General features: G+C 50.4%; 3 protein-coding genes across 6 annotated transcripts in view; 2 read left to right on the forward strand and 1 right to left on the reverse strand.

The window, feature by feature from the left end:
- PWP2 (PWP2 small subunit processome component) overlaps positions 1-22,834 on the reverse strand; it is a 613,222-nt gene that overhangs the window by 7,937 nt on the left and 582,451 nt on the right. The gene's annotated exons all lie outside the window — the stretch shown is intronic.
- SUMO3 (small ubiquitin like modifier 3) lies at positions 155-13,134 on the forward strand. Its single transcript, XM_032276594.1, has 4 exons — positions 155-347; positions 5,152-5,280; positions 9,656-9,727; positions 11,738-13,134. Exons 1-4 carry the CDS (start codon positions 327-329, stop codon positions 11,825-11,827), a joined length of 312 nt encoding a protein of 103 aa, XP_032132485.1. The 5' UTR covers positions 155-326; the 3' UTR covers positions 11,828-13,134.
- The window catches only part of UBE2G2 (ubiquitin conjugating enzyme E2 G2), a 40,198-nt gene continuing 34,224 nt past the window's right edge, over positions 16,861-22,834 (forward strand). For 3 of the 4 annotated variants that reach the window (XM_032276586.1, XM_032276587.1, XM_032276588.1), the window contains exon 1: positions 16,861-17,179. In XM_032276586.1, the coding sequence (XP_032132477.1) occupies positions 17,137-17,179 (43 nt within the window). In that variant the 5' untranslated portion in view covers positions 16,861-17,136. The remainder of the gene's footprint in view (positions 17,180-22,834) is intronic. The other variant, XM_032276590.1, reaches the window with a different exon arrangement.

Here is a 22,834-nt window from a genome sequence, read left to right on the forward strand (position 1 = left end):
CGGGCTCCCCGCACGCGCCTCTGGCCCGCTCCCCCCAGTGCCCTAGGCCGTCTGCGCCCGCCGGGGTCGTGCGGGACCCGCCCCGTGACGCAACTCCAACCGCCGGGAGCCGCGGCCAGGCCGGCGCGCGCCCGACGCCCAGGGAGCGCGCCTCGTGCACGCGCGCAACCACGTGACCCCTCGCCGGCCAACTAGCGCGCCGGGATTTGGGGGATAAAGCGCGGCCCCGCGCGCAGTTGCGGCGGGAGAGCGGCGGGGCCGTGAGCGTGACTCGCCCGCTCCGCGCTGCTTCCCCCGCGCCGCCTGCCCGCGCCGCCCGAGCAGCCATGTCCGAGGAGAAGCCCAAGGTAAGCGCGGCGCCCCGTCTGCACGCGCGACCATCGCGGGCGTCTTGGGAGCGTTCGCCGCCGCGCGCCACTCCCCGTCGGCCCGAGGAAACCGCGGAGCCCTCGGCGACCCGCGCCCAGGCCTGCAGCGCCGCCCGCGCTCCCGTCCCGTCCCTTCCCTTCCCTTCCCTCCCCTCCCCCCCCGCTCCCGCCTGGCTTGCTGCTCCCCTCCCCCGCCCGGCGGAGCTCGGCGGCGCGCCCCGCCCCCAGCCCGGCTCCGCCCCCAGCCAGACTCCGCCCCTTCTCCCCGCCCCCGCCTGGCTCCACCCCTCTCTCCTCCCCTAGCCCGGCTCCGCCCCGCGCCCCACCCCTTGTAGTGTCCCGCCCCTGAAGTGGGCCCGCCTAAGGCGCGCCCCGCCCAGAAGCTCTCTGTGCCTCCAGCTCCGCCCCCTCCGGGCCTGGCCACGCCCTTGCTCCACGCCCCGCCCCTCCCCAGCCGGGAAGCGGCAGGTCTTGCGCCTCGTCGACCGCCGGGTGTGGGCCCTGCGCTGGGCAGAAGCAGCGGCCCAGCTTCCGATCCCGCCCCGGCGGTGTCCCCGAGGCGTCTTTGCGTGGCCTTCTCTTGAGTCATTGCCCGGTGGCGTCGCCCTCTCCCGCGGCATCGCCGTGGGAGGGCCACATGTTGAGCGCACGGAATTAGCGTCCGGGGTTACCCCGGAGGGGCGTGCTCTGAGGGGCTTGGCCCCTATGAACAGCACCGCCATCCTTCCAGGGCGCCCATCGCGCCCCCCGTATTCACCCATTTCTCCGCATCGTGCCCCCCCATCGTGTCCCCGTGTGTGCCCACCTCTCTCCTTCGTGACCCCCAATCGTGCCCCCAGTGTGTACCCATCCCTCCCCTTATCGACCCCCTTCCCCGTGTGCGCCCACCCCTCCACATCGCATCCCCCGGTGTGTGCCCACCTCTCTTCGAGACTCCCCAATCGTGTCCCCAGTGTGTGCCCATCCCTCCCCATCGTGCCCCGTGTGTACCCACCCCTCTCCACCATGCCCCCAGTGTGCACCCACCCCTTTCACGTCGTTCCCCAGTGTGCGCCCATCCCTCCCCATCACGTCCCCTACCCCGTGTGCGCCCACCCCTCCCCATCGCATCCTCGCTACCGTGTGCACCCGCCCCTCCCCATCGCATCCCCCCTCGTGTGCGCCCACCCCTCCCCATCGCATCCCCCCTCGTGTGCGCCCACCCCTCCCCATTGCATCCCCCCCACCGTGTGCACCCGCCCCTCCCCATCGCATCCCCCATCGTGTGCGCCCACCGCCTCCCCATCGCGCCTCCCGTTGTGTACCCACCCTTCCCCATCGCGTTCCCCAGTGTGCGCCCACCCCACCAACCCCCACCCCCACCCCCGTCTGCGCCCACCCCCATGCATGCCCACCCCTCCTTAGCCAGCCTTGGGTGTGTTTTAGTTTCCTGGATTGCCATGCTGGAGTGTGCATCCCTGTCTCAGTTCTGGGGTGTGCACCCTTCACTAAGGTGCACTGGCCTGTCCTTGGGAGGGTCTGTAGTCACGTTGACCACGATTAAAAAAAGAGAACCTTCTGAAGCCCTTGGTGTGCACTGTTGACCTCTGTGTCATATCCCAGTGGAAGATGACTAGAGCTAATGGCTCTGTAAGGAGGCCGTCTCTAATACTGGCCTGGTCCTGGAGGTGACTACCCTCTCTTTACAAGTGAGAATGGGGGCTCAGTGCTAGACACTAGTGGGAATTGGGATTGAACCTCCTGGAACCACGGTCAGGGTCTCTGTGGAAGTCTGCACTCCGCTTGCTGTGTAGTGAAACTCCAGGGAAATCTCTATCCAATGTGTTTGGAGTGACCTTTGTTTTTTTACATTTTGACTCCAGTGAACTCAAACTTCTTCCACCCTGCGGTTGTTGGAATATTTAAATACTTGTTACAACTAGGCCAGATATACGGGTGGATCACCTGAGGTCAGGAGTTTGAGACCAGCCTGGCCAACATGATGAAATCCCGTCTCTAGTAAAAACTCAAAAAATTATCCGGGTGTATTGGCACACTCCTGTAATCAGCTACTTGGGAGGCTGAGGCAGGAGAATCACTTGAACCAGGGAGGGAGAGGTTGCAGTGAGCCAAGATTGCACCACTGCCCTCCAGCCTGGGTGACAGAGTGAAACTCAGACTCAAAAAAACAAAAAACAAAAAAACTAGGCCAAGGATAAATGTCCTTTATGTTTTTGTAGGTAGCTTCCTCTTAATGAAGAGTAAATGTAAAATGCTCATTTTCTCAGCAGTGTTTAAACTTAGCTCTGCCATGTCATCAACTTCAGGGTCCAATTCCGCTGAAAACACTTGTTCAATTGCAGAATGACTGCGTGGTTGCCACCTCACTGGACCCACTTGTGGTGGGTCCCCTCCGTGCGCGTGGGAGCAGCTCTTCCCTGGGCCTCTGAGGAAGGGGAAGAAGTGGACTCTGGGACCCAGCGGTGCTGGGAAGAAAAGCTTTTGGGTCAGGTGGAGAATGGTTCTGACTTCCCCGATAGCTGAGGCAGAGGATTGACTGTAGCGAATTGGGGTCCATGTTTTTAGGGCTTCCTTTTTTTTTTTTTTTTTTTTTTTTTTGAGACGGAGTCTCGCTCTGTTGCCAGGCTGGAGTACAGTGGTGTGATCTCAGCTCACTGCAACCTCCACCTCCCGGGTTCAAGTGATATCCTGCCTCAGCCTCCCGAGTAGCTGGAACTACAGGTGGCTGCCAACACACACGGCTAATTTTGTATTTTTAGTAGAGACGGGTTTTCACCATGTTGGCCAGGATGGTCTCCATCTCTTGACCTTGTGATCTGCCCACCTTGGCCTCCCAAAGTGCTGGGATTACAGGCATGAGCCACTGCACCCGGCCCAGGGCTTCATTTTTTAACTCATGAGTTCACTAGTTTATTTATTATTTTTTTTGGGACGGAGTTTCGCTCTTGTTACCCAGGCTGGAGTGCAATGGAGCGATCTCGGCTCACCGCAACCTCCGCCTCCTGGGTTCAGGCAATTCTCCTGCCTCAGCTTCCTGAGTAGCTGGGATTACAGGCACGCGCCACCATGCCCAGCTAATGTTTTGTATTTTTAGTAGAGACGGGGTTTCACTGTGTTGACCAGGATGGTCTCGATCTCTTGACCTCGTGATCCACCCGCCTCGGCCTCCCAAAGTGCTGGGATTACAGGCTTGAGCCACCGCGCCCGGCGAGTTCACTAGTCTATTAGGAATTCACCAGGGGCCTGGGACAGACCGTCCATTCCTGGCGTCTGTCTGTTATGGGGCAGAGGTGCTGTGGCTGGCCCTGCCCTGCCCCAGCCTCTCCTGGGGCTGCAGCCATTGCCCAGTGTGTGCAGATCTGGGTCCTGCGTCTGTGCCTTTGAACACACCCATATCTTCCTTCCCTAAAGTGAAGGGGGTTCATGCAGGGGTCCCCACTAACATCCTGCGCGGAGCGGTCTGCATGCCCTCACTTCCTGGGCCAGTTTTTTCTGCGCTGGAGGCCACATTGGGGGTGAGGGGATGGGGGGTTGAGGGGTGTGCCAGCTCACCACTCAAGCTGCTGCAAAGCCACCAGCCTCCCTGGAGTGGACATGGATACCTGGTCTAAGACTGGAGTCGGGGGGTGAGTGCCACCCCAGAACATCCATCTTTAGGCTTGTGGCTAGAGCTCCTCACTGCCAGGGCCCCTCACAGGCCACTCTAGCTCCCTTGACAGAGAGCACCATACCTCCCCAAGGGTCTCCAGGGAATGTACAGTGCTCCCTCAGGGAGCACCTCAGCATAGGGTGAGAAGGTGCCGGGGTGCTCCAGACTTGACGTTCAGAGTGACCCAGAGAGCCATGCCTCATCGCTTCACTCAAACGGCTTCATCCAGCAGTGCAGGCCAGCTGAGGGGCGCCCCACTTTCCTGCTCAGACTGAGCTGCCCTAAAGTTGGCTCCCAATCTGTTGACATCAGCTCCTTGCCTCAACTCAAAATGCATTACCAGGCAACGAGACACCCTGATTGTGCCATTGCTGAGTAGCTTCAAGCATGGCATGAATTAAAAAATAAAATACTACCCCCTGCTGCTGCTCAGATGGGACAGTTTGAAACCAGAAAGTACTCGGAGGTGGCTTCCTTCACATTTGCCAATGACAGGGTAGTGAGAAGGAGCCTGGCTGCCCGCCCTGGGAAGCGGCTCTCCTCAATTGGATTCCTGAGGTCACCACTTTAATATCCCACAGGGTTCCTCTGAGTTGCAAATGTTTTGTTCTGTTTTTGGTTTCTTTTACTAGTGCTGTATAGCTGTCGTGACTTGTGGATATGTGTTTTTACTGCTTTCATAAGAATAATTTTTTATAAAAGAGATGGGGTCTTGCTGTGTTGCCCAGGCTGGTCCCAAACTCCTGGGCCCAAGCCATCCTCCCACGTCAGCCTCCCAGAGTGCTGGGATGATGGATGTGAGCCATTGTGCCCAGGCCACAAGAATAACTTTAAAATAAAGATGGATTTTCTCTGATTTTTCCCTAGATTTATTAAACAGGTTTTCTTTGAATTAACCCTGTTAGAGGACTGTAGATTTGCATTGTTTTACCCAAAGATGCTTAACAAGTGGAAGTTAAAAATAAATTTTGTGTAAAAATAAAACAATCACATGAGCGATTCTGACTTGCTGGAGGATTTTAAGAACTAGGTTGGCTTTAACGACTTTAAAGAGCCGATGGTTACTAAAGACACCCTGTAAAGCCGCGGTTATTGTGAGACAGTTTTAAGGCCAGTCTCTGGTGTCCCCTGCAGGAGGGCGTGAAGACGGAGAACGACCACATCAACCTGAAGGTGGCCGGGCAGGACGGCTCCGTGGTGCAGTTCAAGATCAAGAGGCACACGCCACTGAGCAAGCTGATGAAGGCCTACTGCGAGAGGCAGGTGCGCGCCTCGGCCCCCCGCACGGCCCCCCGTGGGTTCCAGGCATCCTGGGAACATGAGTGTTGGGGCTGGACCCAGATGCAGCTGCTCGAGGCACCCTCTTCACGGACGGGCGGGTGGGCGGGTGCTTGTTTCGTAAACTTGGCCCAGGCTGGGCTTGCTGTTCTGTGCCCCCATGGCCTTTTATGTGGCGGGGGGACCTGGAGTCTCAGATGAGCATGGTGGGGTTTTCTTCCTGACAAGGCGGCTTCCCGGGTGCTGCATTCTTCATGGGGCACTGACATCTGTGAAGTCTGTGATGCTGAAGGCTGTTGGGAGCCCTATCCGGGGCTGGCCTTTCTGGAACTGCAGGTGCCATGTGCCCCATGGCGCCGTCACCCTGTCCTTCCGTATGAGCTGGAGTGGCCCTGGAGAGACAGTGCCCTCATCTGCAGTGTGGTTTCCCCTTTTGTTAGGAAAGAATGTGTGATTCTTTCTCCTCCAGTTTCAGGATAATGAGCTGCCTCACTGGCAGTGCCCTGCTGGGCGGACGCCTTCTGGTTGCTGTGTGATTGTGGACTTGGTGTGTGTGTGCGTGTCAGTCATTCTTGGTAATGCTGGGAGGACTTGCCCTGGGCCAGGGGGTCCCTCTCCAGGCCACTCCTATGGGCTTTGCCCGCTGGCTGCTGCCTGGCGTGTTTGGCGGTCTGGCCCTGCAGCCAGATGCCTTTCCCCAGGGAGCCCTGCTTCCCTGAGTGGGACCTGGAAGCTGCTTTTTTTTTAGCTGTTTTGAAAATACAGCAACTCATTGCCCTTTTATTTTACTCTCTTGCCTATGGATTTTCAGTTAGATTTCCTCCTCTTTACCTTGAGCTTCTGACACCCTGCTCGTCAGGGGCAGTCACTGGCCACTGCCTTGCATGCTGTTGGCAGGCAGCCCCTCTGACTTCTGTTTGCTGAAGGCAGATCTTATTTTCACCTGCAAAAGGTGAGACTGAGCGTCCGGACACGCAGGCCCTGTTCTTCCCAGCAGATCAAGCGACCCAGCCTCTGCCTGGTGCTGAGCCTGGCCCTTGTTGGAGTTTGTGCCGCCTGGGCTGGTGGTCACTGTGTATGTGACTTCCTGGGTGCTCGCGTTGTCTGCTGTGCTGTGGGATGGCAGGTGTGTGGGGCCGTGTACATGTCTCAGGGGCTCTGCTCTTCCCACTGCTCTCCAGGGCTCCCTGCCTGCCCCACCTGCACTGCTGCTTGTGAGGCTGGCTGCACAGTCGTGGTCCCAGGGCCTCCTGTTCAAATCCTTCTAGAAACTTGGTTCTGCCCTGGGTGTTTCCTGGATTTGTCCTCCTCCCTTTTGTGGTGCAGCACATCCTCCAGGGTCGTGTCAGAAAGGGCACAGAAGGGCAGCGTCTTTGAGACACTGCATGGCTGAAAGTGACTTTTGCTTTTATAAACCTTCACACTTCAGTATGTGGCTGCGTACAGTATTCCTGGTTAAAACTTTTTTTTCTTTTTTCTTTTAGAGGTCAGCCATGAGAAAAGCTCCCAATGTTAAAAATGAAAACAGGCGTGGTGACTCATGCCTGTAATCTCAGCACTTTGGGAGGCTGAAGTGGGAGGATCACTTGAGGTCAGGAGTTCAAGACCAGTCTGGGCAACATAGGGAGACCCTGTCTCTACCAAACATTTAAAAAATTAACCAGGTGTGCAAGTCCCAGCTACCCAGGAGGCTGAGGTGGGAGGATTCCTTGAGCCCAGGAGGTGGAGGCTGCAGGGAGCTGTGGTTGCACCACTGCACTCTAGCCTGGGGGGCAGAGCAAGACCCTATCTGGGAAAAAAAAAAAAAAAGGGGGGGTGAGAATTTGAGTGGATTCTGATTTTCTGTGCTTGTTTGTGACTTGTTTTTCTCCAGAAGTGTCTGTACCATATGCTAGCATTCCAGCGTTTCCTTATCATGGCCTTAGGGCTGGGCAATTTTCTCACTCATGCTGCTGGGTGTTTTATGGCTCTAGACATTGATTTTTATTCAGGAAGTATGCCTTATGTTACTCCTTTGATAATTTGTGTGCTTCTCCAGACTCTGTTCCCTCTTTCTGGAGTTCCTGTTCCTCCTGCTGCTAGTTGTCCTAGCTATTGTAAATGTGATAGTTTGTCTCCCGTTTTGCTTTGGGCTTCGTTTTGCTGTTGGTCTCTTTTCTGGAATGTCATTTCAGCTTTGTCTTTCCACTTTCTATGGACATTCTCATCTCTGTCGTGATTTTTAATTTCCAAAAGTTCCTTTTTCTTTCTGTTCTTTGAGTGTTCTTTTTTTTCTCAGTAGCTATTTATTTATTTTCTTGAGACAGGGTCTCTCTCCATTCCCCAAGCTGGAGCACAGTGGTGAGATCATGGCTCACTGCAGCCTTGACCCCTGGGGCTCAAGTGATCCTCCTGCCTCAGCCTCCTGAGTAGCTGGGACTACAGGTACACACTACCACGCCTGGGTAACTTTTTTATTTTGTAGAGATAGGGGTCTCCCTATGCAGTCCAGGCGGGTCTTGAACTCCTGGGCTCAAGTGATCCTCTTGCCTCTGTCTCCCAGAGTGCTGGGATTACACACGTGAGCCACCACCCCCATCCTCAGTAGCAGTTTATTGTTTTCTGAAGGTAGCATTATGTTTTGAATAGAGGTTGAATCGTGTGTGTAGGTGTGTGTGGTGTATGCGCATGTGTGTGTATGTGTGGGGGGTGTGTGCATGTGCAGGCCTGTGTTGGGAGCATTCTCCTGCCTCCTCCCTCTCCATTCTCCTCTGTGCTCCTCCCCTCCTCTCTGGGCTGCTGCACGGTGGAGCCTTTTCCTGACTGCTCTCACGAAGGCTGACTTCTGTGCACGCATGGAGCACTGAGAAGCTGCTGAGAAGCTGTGTACCTGGATGGCTATGCTCCCAGGGCTCTGCATCCATGTGGGGTGACCTGTCTGGATTGGGGGTTCTGGAGGCGCCCAGATGCTGCAGTTTGACAGTTGATTCCTCCAGGCTCCGGCCAGCCTTCTGGGGGCACATCCAGAGAGAGAGGGGGCTCGGTGCACAGGGTTGAGGACACGGGCTTCCACGGGCCTGCTTCCACCTTGCAACTGGACCTCTGCAAGCACCTCTTCAGAAAGCAGACCTCCTGTGTGCTGTGGTGGGAGGCACAGGATTGTAGGGGTCCTGCCTGAGGGCTCTGCATGTGAGCTTCCGGGCAGCTTTTAGGAGTCAGCTGCCTGCCACAGCTCCGCCTCCCAGGCTGGGGCCTGCCAGTGCCTCCGCCCGGGTTCGAGTGCAGTGTCTTGGTAGCCTCTGGCCCAGCCCAGCGGGACGGCTCTGTCTATCCCCGCACCCGTTTTCTTTGTCTTTGCTGTTTGTGCCTTTTCCGTTTCCATCATTTCAGTGGGGCTTCGAGGGGGAGCAGGTGCACATTTTAACCCTGTCGGTCCTGTTGCAGTTAAATCAGAACTGCTGGTTGAGGAAATGTTTCTGTCCTTGGCCATGTTTCTCCATTCCCTCAGGACACAAGAAAGGCTGTGTGCTCTCCTTCCTGCTGCCCTCCTCAAGGCCAAAGTCATGGTGGTGACTGCTCCCTGGCTTTCCACAGCTTCTTGTCTTGTCCCTGATTGTCACACATCCAGTTCCTTGCTGAGAACTTTGTAAAGGGGGGAGGTGGTGGTGCCCACAGGGCAGAAGCTCTGCTTGGCCTCTGGGAGGAAATGGGAGGGATGAGGCGGGGCAGGTCAGGGCACCAGGAGAGAGAGGATTCGGTGTTGAATTGACCACTCCATGAGGCCACTGCGCTGAGAAGCTTTGATTGACAAGCTGGCTGCTGGAAGGTTAGTATTCACCCGGCAGCTCATGTCCCCTCCCCTGGCACACCACCAATGCTAGTCTAGTTTCTCCTGCTGAGGGACAGCTGTCTGAGCTAGCATCACCGTGACATGTTACCCTTCCTCTCCTGGGTTTCACATGTAAAGCAAGGGTGGATTTCAGAGGCAGATGAGTTTGGGTGTTAGTCTAGGACATCTCTTGTTTTCTGGTGTTTAAATATAAGTCTGCTTTCCTTCTGCCGTGGACAACTTACCTATCTGCTTTGAAACTGAACTGACACTGATTTGGCTTTAAGAATTTCCCAGTATCCAATGGTGTAACAAAACCAGGTTGAAAATGACCTGTTTTAGCCCATCAGAGAGAAGATGGTAGAACAGTGGGTTCTGAAAACACTGGGGTCAGGCACCGCGTGAAAGAGATTGGAGGCCCACTGGCGAGTTCTTAATACTGAACTGGATCCTACATCTGCATATCAGAACGCTGATATTGGATTAAAATATTTGGTTTTTGAATTAAGCTGTATCTGGAAGTATTTAATGGCAACTGCTTTTCCTTTTCAGGGCTTGTCAATGAGACAGATTAGATTCAGGTTTGACGGGCAGCCAATTAATGAAACCGACACTCCAGCACAGGTATGGAGCTGGCTTCATGTGAGTTCCCGGGTGACTTCTGATTTGCGTGGGGTAACTGCCACTTGGGATATGCTTATTTGAGAATCAGATGGGAGCTCATACAGAATGCTTTCTGCTTTTTCCTTAATGATTTTGATTATTAGATTATTTACTTTTCAAATTTAAAAATTAATTTTCAAATGAGAAAACTGCTTTGCAGACATCATTCTTGCTGTCTGGAGATGGGGCCAAGTGCCGGGCCCATCCTCACGGTGGGGGAAGTGGGGGTGAAGGAGCACTCAGTGGCCCTTCCCACTCATTGTCTGGACACCTATGGTTGTAGCCCACGTGCAGCTCAGTGGCTGGCTTGATTCTTGTGCCCTTTAAGCATCTTGTGCAAGTGACATGAGTGGACAGAACATGCCATCGTACCTGATTATCAGTCAGCACAGGTCGTTTATCTCAGGCACATACCTGTCACGTGGTGAAATGAATGAGATTTCATATATCACGTTGCAGTGCATCATGTTGTTGTGGAAGGAGCTTTGGACTCGGAAACAGACATTTTTAAAAACTGGTTCAAGCTGCAGTTCTTGTCTTTTGTCAGCTGATGTCCCTGTGACCAAGAATCACTTCATCTTCTGGAGTCTCAGTTTTGTCTGTCTAAATGGAGTTAATACCTGCTTTTTCTCTCTTTCGAGGTTGTGAGAATCCACTGGAATGTTTTATGTGGAAATATTTTTGTAAAACATTTAATATTTTAAATAATATTTAGTATTTAATTTTGAAAACATCTTTGCAATAAATATCAATTTCTAGCTACTTTAGGAAATCTGCACAGCGCTGAGACAGTGGCAGCTCTGGGAGGGTTCACCAGGGAGAGGCTGTGAGATCAGCTGAGCAGGGAGGGCCTCATGGAATCTCCAGGGCTTGACTGGGAGTCGGGGGGCAGGCTGTAGACAGGTGGACCGAGGGGCAGAGGGAGTCTTGCTGAGGGCTCTCCCTCCAGCCCACCATGTCTGTGGCAGGGCGAGGGTGGCAGAAGCCCTGATGGGACTCCTTTCCATCTGGGAGCATGACTGCTTCCAGTCCTGCTGTGCCTCTGTAGCAACTGGCAGAAGCTTCCTCTTGCTCAGAGAATGGAAGAAGATCAGGGTGGGCGTTTTGCACCCACCGTGTCAGGAGGAGGGAAGTGAGCCGGCATGTTTCACTGCCTTGCCTGGGCTTTGAAGGGGGAGGGGTAGGGAGAAGCAGCAGTGAACCCCCACTTGATGGGCCGTTCTGTGAGCTGGGGACTTGGCTTTCATGGCATGTTTCCCTGCACTTGGCATAGAGCACATGGCTCCTGCAGTCCTAGGACTCAGTCCTGCTCATCAGATGTTCTTAACTAGAATCCAATTTTGTGTAATTTTCAATAAGAATTTTAGACATTTCAGTTGATTTTTTTAGACTCAGTTTTTCTTTTTTCTTTTTTTGAAATGGAGTATCACTTTGTCACCCAGGCTGGAGTGCAGTGGTGCCATCTCAGCTCACTGCAACCTCCGCCTCCCAGGTTCAAGTGATTCTCTTGCCTCAGCCTCTGGAGTAGCTGGGTTTACAGGCGTGCACCACACCTGGCTAATTTTTTTTGTGTGTGTATTTTTAGTAGAGACGGGGTTTCAACATATTAGTCAGACTGGTCGAACTCCTGACCTCGTGATCCATCTGCCTCGGACTCCCAAAGTGCTGGGATTACAGGTGTGAGCCATTGTGCCCAGCCTAGACACAGTTTTTCTATCAGCTAACATTTTAGCTTTGAATATGCTTTTGTGAGTTTTGTTAGGAGCTTGGTGAACTGTAGGCCTGTGGTGAGCATGTAGTGACGCCTCTTACACGTGTGCTGAGCCGCAATCCGGACGGACAAGAGCCAAGGTGTGATCAGATGATGTCACTAGTGTCAGGGAACACTCGTACCAGTGAGGCTCTCATCCTCTGAGGAAAACTAACAGGCTCCCCTCTCTTTTGCTGTGCCTGTTGTGACAACCGTGACAGCTGGAGATGGAGGACGAGGACACCATCGATGTGTTCCAGCAGCAGACAGGAGGTGCGCCGGAGAGCAGCCTGGCGGGGCATGGTTTCTAGAGGGCCGTCCCCAGCCTGGGCCGTCCATCCTTGCATTGCTGTTGAATGGTGACCATGCCGACCACAAAGTCGTCTGTGGAAACTCGAGGACGTTCACCACAATGATTTTCCCCTCCTTGATGTACTTCAAGTGCAACTCAAAACTCTATCTGCAGGGATGAATCTGTAACATAAATTGGGCCAATCAGAATTGTTATCTTTGTTCAGGTAAAATGAGTTGCAAGGTATTTTGGGTTTATTTTTGTTTTCCCCCTCCTGTAACATTTTTTTAACCCCAAAATTGTAGCCTGAATGTTCGCTTTTAGTCTGGCCAGGAATCTGACTCCTGAGTTGGTTGCCTCTCCTCTGCTCACTCCAGTCACATAGAGAATTGGCGTTTCCTGCAGTGGGGGTGCGGCTGTCGGACAGGTATTGGGGGAAAGGTGGGTAGGGAGGACAGACTGTCATTTGTGGTTATAGGCACAGGTGATTAAAATGCTAAATATTGCAAATTTAAGCTTTGTCAGTATATGGTAAAGTTTAAGGGAGAATACTGGAATGTTTTTTCAAAGGGTAAAAAATAACTGAGTCCTTTGGTAATTTGGCCCCACGGGCTCTCTGGCCCTTGAGCATGTGACCTTGGGGTCTGAGGCCCAGGACCCACCTCCCTGCCACCCTCCCACCCCACTCCCTGCTCAGTACCTGGCATTGGCATACAGGCAAGGATTGGCACAACCAAAATTGGCTTTTTCTTCTTCTCCATATTGAAGAAATTCCCACATTTCTCATTTGGTATTGGTGTTGTGGCCTCAGATTTCTTCTTGTATTTGCTTCTGATGAATAATTATGGTCTATACATAAAAAAGTAAGATTAAGTATTGCTGAATTTGCAGTTACGTTGTTGTGTAAAAGAGCTACTTCCAGGTGTGGTTACAAATGAACCCATGGAATGATGACTTCACGTTCTTCTCTTGGGTTTGTGCTGTGCTGCTTTCCAAATATGTATTGAATTTATGCATTAGTCTGGTGATTTCAGTTCTGTGAAATAGTTTGGGATCTATACCAATTAAACATTTTCATAGTTCTGCCTATCGTCCTTCCCTGAGGATCCATTGCTGCTTGGTGGCCATTCTCTGCCTTTTTATAGTCACCTGAACAACCCATCATCTCTTGCTTGCTTGAAATCTTGCTAAAAATGTTCTCATTTCCTGTTTGCTATATGGGCTTGGGTGGGATGTTTGTTGGCTCTGTTGTGTTTATTCACCAATTTGTACATTATTTGTTGTCCTTTACTACTGTAAACAGTAAATATAGTTTGGTATTCTGTCTCTTGGCTTCTACTAAACACTGCATTTGAAGGTTGGGTCGCACTGGTACAATTCAGTGTCTGAATTGATCATTCCACGTGGCCACTGCACTGAGAAACTTTGATTGAAAAGCTGGCTGCTGGAAGGTTAGTATTCACCCGGCAGCTTCCGTCCCCTCCCCTGGCACACCACCAATGCTAGTCTACTTTTTCCTGCCGAGGGATGTATCCTCTCCTCAGAGAGCTCTGGCTGACAGCTGTCAAGCTAGTATCAGTGTGACATGTTACCCTTCCTCTCCTGGGTTTCAGATGTAAAGGGTGGATTTTAGAGGCAGATGAGTTCGGGTGTTAGTCTAGGACATCTCTTGTTTTCTGCTTTCCTTCTGCCATGGACAATTTACCTGTCTGCTTTGAAAGTGAACGGACATTGATTTGGCATTAAGAATTTCCCAGTATCCAATGGTGTAACAAAAGCCGGGTTGAAAATGACCTGTTTTAGCCCATCAGTTGAGTGACCCCAAGGTGAAGATGAAGGGCAGCTGTGGAGATGGACCACATGATTCACATGCACTAGGAAGAGTGCACGAATTAAGGCACAATACACAGGTGGGGGCATCTGCCAGATCCCCTAGGTAGCCTGGGTCAAAGGGGATGCCAGAATCCATGAGAAAAGTGTTGTGTCCCAGGCCCTATAGGTTAGATGAGAATAATGGCCAGGAGCATATGTGGAAGCTTTAGCGCAGTGAGGCTTGAACTTCCACCCACAGCCTCACAGCAGAGGAACCATTAGGATGTCCTTTTTAAAAAGGATTTTTAGAGATGGGGTCTCACTATATTGCTGTATTAGTGCATTCTCACATTGCTATAAAGAACTACCTGAGACTGGGTAATTGATAAAGAGGTTTGATTTATAGTTCTGTAGGCTGTACAGGAAGCATGGCTAGGGAGGCCTCAGGAAACTTAGTCATGGCAGAAGACGAAGGGGAAGGAGGCACGTGGTACTGACTGGAGCAGGAGGGAGAGAGAACAGGGGGAGACGCTACACACTTATAAACAAGCAGATCCCGTGGGAACTCACATCAAGTGGAAAATCTGCCCCCATGATCCAGTCATCTCCTACCAGGCCCCTCCTCCAGCCTGGGGATTACAATTCAATCGTAAGATTTGGGCAGGGATACAAATTCAAACCATAAATCAGTTGCGCAAGCTGATTGATTCTCAGAGTCCTGGCCTCAAGTGATCCTCCTGCCTCAACCGCCCAAGTAGTTCGGATTACAGGTGTGAGCCACCACACCCAGCAAAGGTATGTTGTTGAGATTGCCTTTTTTCTGAGATTTATGCAAATTGTGCATTTGGAGTAATAGATCTGTTGGGATTACTATTTTCAAGAACATTAATTATGTGAACTTGACTCCCAGAATCCTTGGGTTAAATTGATGCTCGTGGAGGAGAGAGGCCCTATTTATCCTGGTTATCTATGCCTGGGGTCCCAACTGGAACCTCTCCAGTTTTTGCACCCAAATGTTCACATCCCAAGAACCCCCATTCCCAGGAAACTTGTCACGTTAGCCATGCTGCAGGAGTGCCCAGCTGGAAACTCGTGGTGTAAACAGGAAAGCCCCATCATATAAGGGGTTAAGCTGTGAGGTCCTTTTGCTGTTTCAGAACTTTAGTTGCTAAAGATATAAGGCATTAATTTTATTCTGTCCAGTTGGCCTCCCCAGGGTGTGCTGCCATGCAATAGTACACACTGCTTGAAACCCCTGGGACTTCAGCACTGACTGATCCAAGTTGATAGTTGGTATGAGTTGGCCAATTAAAATACAAGATGCCCAGCGAAACTTGAATTTCACATAAAGAACTGAATGATGACCATGAGGAGAAATGTTGCAGAACCTGGTTCTCTGAGGATATTGTACCAGCCCCGTTGAGGGGAGAAACTGCCATCTTGTTTTGGCAATGCCTATTTTGGACTTTTGTCACTTGAAGCTGAAGCTAATCCTGATAGAAGCTGTAAATCACATTTCTAAAAAATAACTGGAGAACACACTGTGTTCTACAATAAGTTCATGTCTGGAGAAGACTGATAGGATTATGAAAACATCAAGCATATGACGCTACAGTGAGCATCACGGCATTGATAGTCATGCTTTATTGCCCACATTTCCCCTAACTGGAAAAGAGCTGATTTTTCCTTCAGTAGCACTGGACAGACTGCTTTGTGGGGCGGGGTGCTGTGATTACAGAAAGAGCAGCTCTGCAATGGGGGAGGGAACACCTCCATTGTGACTTTTTGCACATTGTATTTGCACAAATTACTCTCTGAAACAGTCTCAGAGGACCAGGTCATTTTTATAAAGCACTGTGGTCATTTTAAACGATAGAGGTCGACTGAAATTTTGAATTTTTGGGAATTTTCCTACAACATGCATACTTGTGAAGTTTGTTTGCATTGTTAAATTTCATTTGATTTGACAAATCCGTGTTAAGAGTATACGGTGTCCAGGTACAGAGGCTGCACCAGGAACAAGACAGAAGTAGGCAGAGGCCCTTGACTCTCATGGAACACGCGACAGATAAGGGTGATACATATATTGTATGCTAATAAGTTCTATAGTATGGTGCATTGGGTAGGTGTCGACGAGAAAAAGGTATGGGGTGAAGGCCAGGTGGTGATGGCCTAGGCCACACTCAAGAGGCACCATTTGAGCTAATACTGAAAGAGGCAGGATGGGAGAGTCGGGGACTAGAGCCGCCAGAATAAAGCGCTTCCGGGGAGGGAGGAGCCCGCGACTCTGAACCAGACCAGGGCGGCTGGAGTGGACTGAGGAGGGGAGGGTGGGTCTGGGAGGGCGGCGGGGTGGGCAGAGGCAGAGCAAAGCACTGGACTTCAGGTTTGCTGAGTGAAATGGGCGGAGCAGGGTGTGACTATGATCAGGTTTCCTTTAAAGGGATCATCTGCAATGCTGGAAAAGGGGAAAAGGAGGAGACGACTTGTGACCAGCTTATTGCAACAAACAACCAGGTAAGAAATGCAAACGTTTGCAAAGGTGTGTGTATACATCCCTGACAGGACAGCCACGAAGCACTCGCTGTGCTTTCCTCTGAAGTCAGTAACGATGTACCCACATCGTTCAAATCACAGCAGGTCAATCGGGAAAGCACACCCATTCACTATAGCTGTCATGGGAAAAGGGCTCGCTCCTTACAGGATCCTCAACTGTGGAAAGGCCGGGAGCCCGCTCGGGGCGTTGGGGAGTCTCCTCGGCACCCCAGGGGCTCCGGCAGGACTTGAGTCGCGCCCGCCCTCCCGGGGGTGCCTTGGGGTCGAGGCTGCTCAGCAGAGCAGGCGTTCCCGAACGGGGCTCTCCCCGCAGCTCGCTCCCTGGGAGTAGAAGGGACTCGAACTCCAGTGGAGCCGCACAGACGCGGAGGAAAAACGCCAGGACTTCCAACCTTCCCACCTTTTCAAATCTGAAACCCGGCCGGCCCGGGGCGGTTGGGGCGTTCGGTGCGGACGCGCGCCTCAGGCGTCTTGTCCCCCTCCCCAGCCCCGGACCGCCCCGTGACCATCTTCCCCACCCCCCGTCCCGTCTCCGCATCCTTACCGCGCCCCCGTCCTCCTATCTCGTCCCCGCCCTCCCCCCACTCAGCACGCGTTCTCCCGCCCTTCGGCCTCGCGCGGCTGGCACAGGACAGGCAGCACACACACACTAGACTGGGCGCCGCCGTTCAGAAAGTCTACAAGACCAGGGCCCTGAGGCCGCTGGAAGTGCCGGGACCCGAACCAACCCCGCAGAGCGATTAACACCGGGCAGGAGCCAGGAAAGCTTTGCTTCGCGGCCGCGAGTTGGGCTCCCGCCGCCCGGACAGCGCGCCTTCGCGATCGCGCACGCGCGCTAGGCGACACGCCCCGGAAGAGATCCTGGTCCGGCGACGGAGACCCGGAAGCAGCCCCCGGCGTCGGGGCAGGAGGGACGCGCCCGGCTGAGGCGAGGTCGCTCTGCGCAGCTGTTGCGGGGCCATGGCGGGGACGGCGCTCAAGAGGCTGATGGCCGAGTACAAACGTGAGTTCGGGGACCGGGCTGTCAGCAGCGTCCCGCGTTCCTGCTCCCGGGCCCGCGTCGTCCGGCGGGGTTGGGGTAGGGAGCCTGGCAGGGTAGCCGTGCCCGGGGCCTCCTCCGCGAGCCCCGCTGTGGGTCGGTGGTGGGTCCCGCGGAGCGTCGCGCTCTGTGCCGGCTGCCCGCCCTCACGTGTCGAGTTGTGAAGTGAAGCCTTCCCAGCGTCAGTGCAGGCGGCGCCGACGCCGTGTTAGTTGAGAGCGCACACAGTTGAGTCTCTGCGGTCTTTTTTTTTCTTTTGTGTGTTTTTTCTTTTCTTGGTAGCGTTGAGAACGTGCAGTGAGAGCTTGGGGAAGAAGGCCTGAATTGCCGCTGAGGAATTAAGGGGGAAAGTGTGTGGGTTAAAAGGAGAAAGGCTCGTTGGTGGAGTTTTAGGTGAAAGGTCAGATTTTGGCTTTTTCTCTAATGAAGGAACAGGGCTTTGGAACAATGCCACCTGTCACTGCTCCTAGGTAGTGTTGAGAAAGCCTCACTAGTGCTTTCCTAGCCGGTAAGTAGATTTCTAATGTCTGAGGAAAGCGAAGTGAGAATGAGAACCTAGGAACGCTCGGCATTCCATCGTTTTACACCGAATGCCCGCTTGGAAGAATTGCTGTGAGAAGTCTTGGGATGCCATTATGTTTGAAAGCGCCAGAAACATGATTCGCCGGTGGAGGCAAGATAGTAGCTGGCTAAGAGCAGGGCCCTGGAGAGGCGGACCTGAGTTCAGACCCACCCTCTCCGCTTGTTAGCTCTTTGACCTTGTTCCTCTCTCTCAGTCTCTGCAGTTTCCTTAAAAGGTTAAAGTTGATACTGCAGATGAAGTGCATACACTTAATAAGTTAGCTGCTGCTATTGTAGTTAGAGTGAGGGTAATTTTGGAAGAAAGTTAAAAATAAGCTAAAAGAATGTGATTTAAAAAAAGTGGTAAACATACATGTAGCTTGAGTTCTTAAAACTGTATTGGTGACACTGCACAGTGAGAGTTGATGTTTGGCTTACGCAGACCAAAACATTGCAGATACAGGCTCATTCACTTACGGTCATGCTTCCCTTGGTATCTGGAGGGGATTGGTTTCAGGACCCCCTGCAGATACCAAAATCTTCGGATGCTCAAGTCCCTACTATAAAATGGTGTGGTATTTGCATTTAATGTATGCATAACTTCTCATAACTTTTAAACCATCTCAGGGTTACTTATAGTACCTAATGCAATGTAAGTGCTGTGCAAATAGTTATACTGATTTTGTAACTTGTATTTTTAAATTTTTTTAAAAATTATTTTTCCAAATATTTTGTATTCCTGTGTTCATCCATTGGTTGAATCCATGAATATGCAACTGCAGATACACAGGGCCTGCTGTAAACGTTCAAATAACGCTCGCCACCTAGTGTCTCCGAAAGCAGAACATAGAGGCACACCTCACTTTCCTGCCCTTTGCTTGCACTTTGCAGAGCTTGTTTTTTACAAGTTTAGAAGTTTTTTTTACAAGCAACCCTGCATGGGAGCAAGTCTGTTGGCACCATTTTTTAATAGCATGTGCTCACTTCATGTCTCTGTGTCACGTTTTAATCTGTTAACCGTGATGTATGATCAGTAATCTTTGATGTTACTATTGTAATTATTTTGGGGCATCACAAACTATGCCTCTAAAAGATGGCAGTCCTAATAAATGTTTTGTGTGCTTCACTGATGGGCTGTTTCTCCTTCTCTCTCCTCTCTCTTCCCTGAGGCACAACAATATTAAAATTAGGCCAATAATAACCATACAGTGGGCCCTAAGTGTTCAAGTGAAGAGTCACACTCCACCCATTTCAAATCAAAAGCTAGAAAAGATTACGTTTAGTGAGGAAGGAATGTTGAAAGCCAAGATGGGCTGAAAGCTAGGTCTCTTGCACCAGTTAGCTAAGTTGTGAATGCCAAGGAAAAGTTCTTGAAGGAAATTAAAAGTGCTGCTCTGTTGAACACAGTGAGTGATAAAGTGAAAAAGCCTTACTGCTGATATGGAGAAAGTTTTAGTGGCTTCATTAGAAGATCAAAGCAGCCATGACATTCCCTAAGCCAAAGTCTAATCCAGAGCAAGGCCCTAACTCTTCAGTTTTATGAAGGCTGAGAGCAGTGAGGAAGCTGCAGAAGAAAAATTGGAAGTTAGCAGAGGTTGGTTCATGAGATTTAAGTAAAGAACCTGTCTCCATAACATAAAAGCACATGGTGAAGCAGCAATATCTCCGGAAGATCTAGCTAAGATCAAGATGAAAGTGGCTCCTAAATTGAGTAATAGATTTACAAGGTACATAAAATTGCCTTTACAGTATTGGGAGGAGATGCCATTTACAACTGAAACAGCTAGAGAGAAGTCAATGACTGACTTCAAAGGACAGGCTGACTCTCTTGTTAGGGGCTAATGCCGGTCACTTTAACTTGGCTTTGAGTTGAAGCCAGTGCTCATTTATCATTCGGAACATGTTAGGGCCCTTAAAAATTATGTTAAATACTCTGAGCTCTGGAAATGGACAAACAGCCTGGATGACAGCACATCTGTCTACAGCATGGTTTACTGAATATAAGCCCACTGATGAGACCTACTGCTCAGAAAAAAAGATTATTCTCAAAATATTATTGCTGACAGTGCACCTGGTTATCCAAGAGCTCTGTGGAGATATATAAGGAGATAGATTTTTTTATGCCTGCTAACAACATCTATTCTGTGGCCCATGGATCAAGGAGCAATTTTGACTTTTATTTAAGAAATACATTTCATAAGGCCTTAGCCGCCATGAAGAGTAATTACTTTGATGGATCTGGACAAAGAAAACTGAAAGCCTTCTGGAAAGGATTTATCATTCTAGATGGCATTAAGAACATCTGTGATTCATGGGAGGAGGTCATCGTATCAACAGCAGGAGTTTGAAAAAGTTGATTTCAATCCTCATGGATGACTTGGGGAGGAAGCAACTGCAGATGTGGAAATAGCAAGAGAACTGGAATTAGAAGTGGAGCCTGAAGCTGTCACTCAGTTGATAAAATCTCATGATCAAACTTAAACAGATGGGGAGTTGCTTCTTATAGATGAGCAAATAAGTAGTTCCTGAGATGGAATCTACTCCTAGTCACAATGCTGTGAACATTGTTTTGAAATGACAACAAAGGATTGAGACTATTCCATAAACATAGTTGACAAAGCAGTGGCAGGGTTAGAGGGTATTGACTCCATTTTGAGTGAAGTTCCCCTATGGGTAAAATGCTGTCAAACAACATCACAGACTACAGAGCAATCTTTTGTGAAAGGAAGAGTCAGTCCTTGTGGCAAACTTAATTTTTGTCTTATTTTCAGAAGCTGCCACAGCCACCCCCCCCACCCCTACCCCGCCTTCATCAACTACCACCCTGATCAGTCAGCAGCCATCAATATCCAGGCCAGACTGCACCAGCAAAAAGGTTATGACCTGCTGAAGCCTCAAATGATTGTTAGCATTTTTCAGCAATAAAAATTGAGCATATTTTTGGCAAATTTTTTTTTTTTTAAACAGGGTTTCAGTCTATTACTCAGGCTGGAGTGTAGTTACACAATCACAGCTCATTGACATCCTGAGCTCAAGCTGTCCTCCTGAGTAGCTGGGACTACAGGCACATGCCACTATACTTGGCCTTTTTTCTGTCTTCACCTTGACCTCCCTCCATGTTGTCAGGGCTTGACAAAAGTGACTCCATTTTGATGCTGACAGCGTTCACACTAGAACAGGGAACTATTACTTCTGTGTCCTCATGGGAAGCCTGGCTGGTGGGTTAGATGTGTGAACACCTACCATTTCTTGGCATCCTGGTTTGTGTTTCTGTCTGTTTTGGTTTTATTTTATCCCTATTTCTAGGTTTAGGCTAGACCGTGAACTGGTATTTTGTCATTTTTATTGAGAAGAAAATCATTAAATCCCTGCATAGGAAATTAAGTTCAGGCCACTGCTTCAGGCCAGTCTTTGCACTGTTGAACTTGTATTTTCTAAGGATATTTGCATTAACAATGATATGTTCTCCCTTTTACTGTCCTTACAAAAGTCTCATTTATTATTTCAATTATATTGTCAATTAGTTGGCAGTAGTAAAACCTAAATAATGGTTGATTTTCAAAGGTACGTTACAAAAGTGTATTTTTACATGTTAACATGAAATTTTGGATCATGTGTAGAAGGTAGAACTCTAAAGCCATCTCCCCAAGATCCCCATGCCCTAGTTATTCAAACACTTTCTAGTACTGTGGTGGAAGGACTTTGCAGATATAATTAGGGTTACTGTCAGCTGACTTAAAGAGAGGGAGATTATTCTGGATTACCCTGGAGGATCCAGTAATCACATAAGGCTCAAAAGGAGGCAGTGAAGGCAGGATGGGAGGCAGTCAGAGAGATTCAACATATGACAAGATCTCTCCTTTCTGTGGCTGTCTGTGAAGTTGGACGAAGGAGCCATGAGCTAAGGAAGGCAGGCAGCCTCAAGAAGCTGAGAATGACTCCAGGCCAACAGCCCTGTGGAACTGAATTCTGTCAGCAACCTCAATGAACTTGGAGTGGCAGCCCTGGTGAGACTGTAAGCGGAGAACTAGCTGGCCCATGCTGTGTCCAGACTTCTGACACTTGGAAACTCTGAGATCATCAGTGGATATTGTTTCAAGTCACTAAGTTTGTGGTAATTTGTTACAGCAGTGACAGAAGATGAATACAGCATGTTATTGAGGGGACTTTTTCCCCCCTGTATCTTAATAATGTGATATGTTTGTTATCCATTTAGTGTTTATTTTTTTGTGTATCTTAACATCTAGCTTGTCCCCCAGATGTATTTGAAGGTAGCGCATCCCAGTGTAAAGGTAGACATGACAGAACCTCTGCACAGAATGGGGTTTAGATAGATTTGGATAGATGTTCAGGCACACTTTATTGTTTTTGGGAATAGTCATACACCTGCAGAATTTAGAGGTGGTGGGACCTTGGCTATGATTCTGCTAAGGCCCCCTAATTTTACAAATTTTATGGAATTGAGCTGCAGACAAGGTTTTGCCTAGGTTCATAAGCAGGAAAAAAGGAGAGTCAGGAAAGAACTCAGTTGTTGTAAACTGCTGTTTTGTTTTGATGTTGTCTTCACCCATCATCCAGCCTTTCCTAGGAGTGTCAGAGATAGACCCAGGTAGAAGTGGGCTACCATACAAAGTGCTACCCATGGTGGGCACTAAAATCAAAATCATCTAAAATTAAGGTGTTGCTAGGGTCATTCTTCCTCTGAGGGCTTGAGGGGAGAACCCTTAACTTGGCTCTTCCAGCTAGTGGTGGTTGTTGGCTATCCTTGGCGTTTATTGGAGTTCTCTTGCTTGAGGTAGTGTAATTCCAATCTTTACCTTCATCTTCACTTGGCCATCTTCCCTCTGTGTGCATTGGTGCCCAAATCCTCTCTTACAAGATGTCAGTAATTGGTTTGGGGCCCACCTAAATGATATGACCTCATTTTAACTCGATTACATCTGCAAAGACCCAGTCTCCATTTGGTCACATTCACAGAACCTGGGTGGGCTTGAATTTTCAGGGGACACTATTTAACCCAGTACAGTATCTAATAGGAACCCAAAACTTAACGTGTAT

The sequence above is a fragment of the Sapajus apella genome, unplaced genomic scaffold (genome assembly GCF_009761245.1).
Source record: "Sapajus apella isolate SASKATOON/1434 unplaced genomic scaffold, GSC_monkey_1.0 scaffold8, whole genome shotgun sequence".
NCBI lineage: Eukaryota > Metazoa > Chordata > Mammalia > Primates > Cebidae > Sapajus > Sapajus apella.

Excerpts from the sequence above, each read along its gene's own strand:
- SUMO3 (XM_032276594.1), top strand. The coding sequence starts at position 327 with ATGTCCGAGGAGAAGCCCAAG. Across the intron at positions 348-5,151 it reads TGTCCGAGGAGAAGCCCAAG|GAGGGCGTGAAGACGGAGAA; the intron begins GTAAGCGCGGCG and ends TGTCCCCTGCAG. Across the intron at positions 9,728-11,737 it reads AAACCGACACTCCAGCACAG|CTGGAGATGGAGGACGAGGA; the intron begins GTATGGAGCTGG and ends CAACCGTGACAG.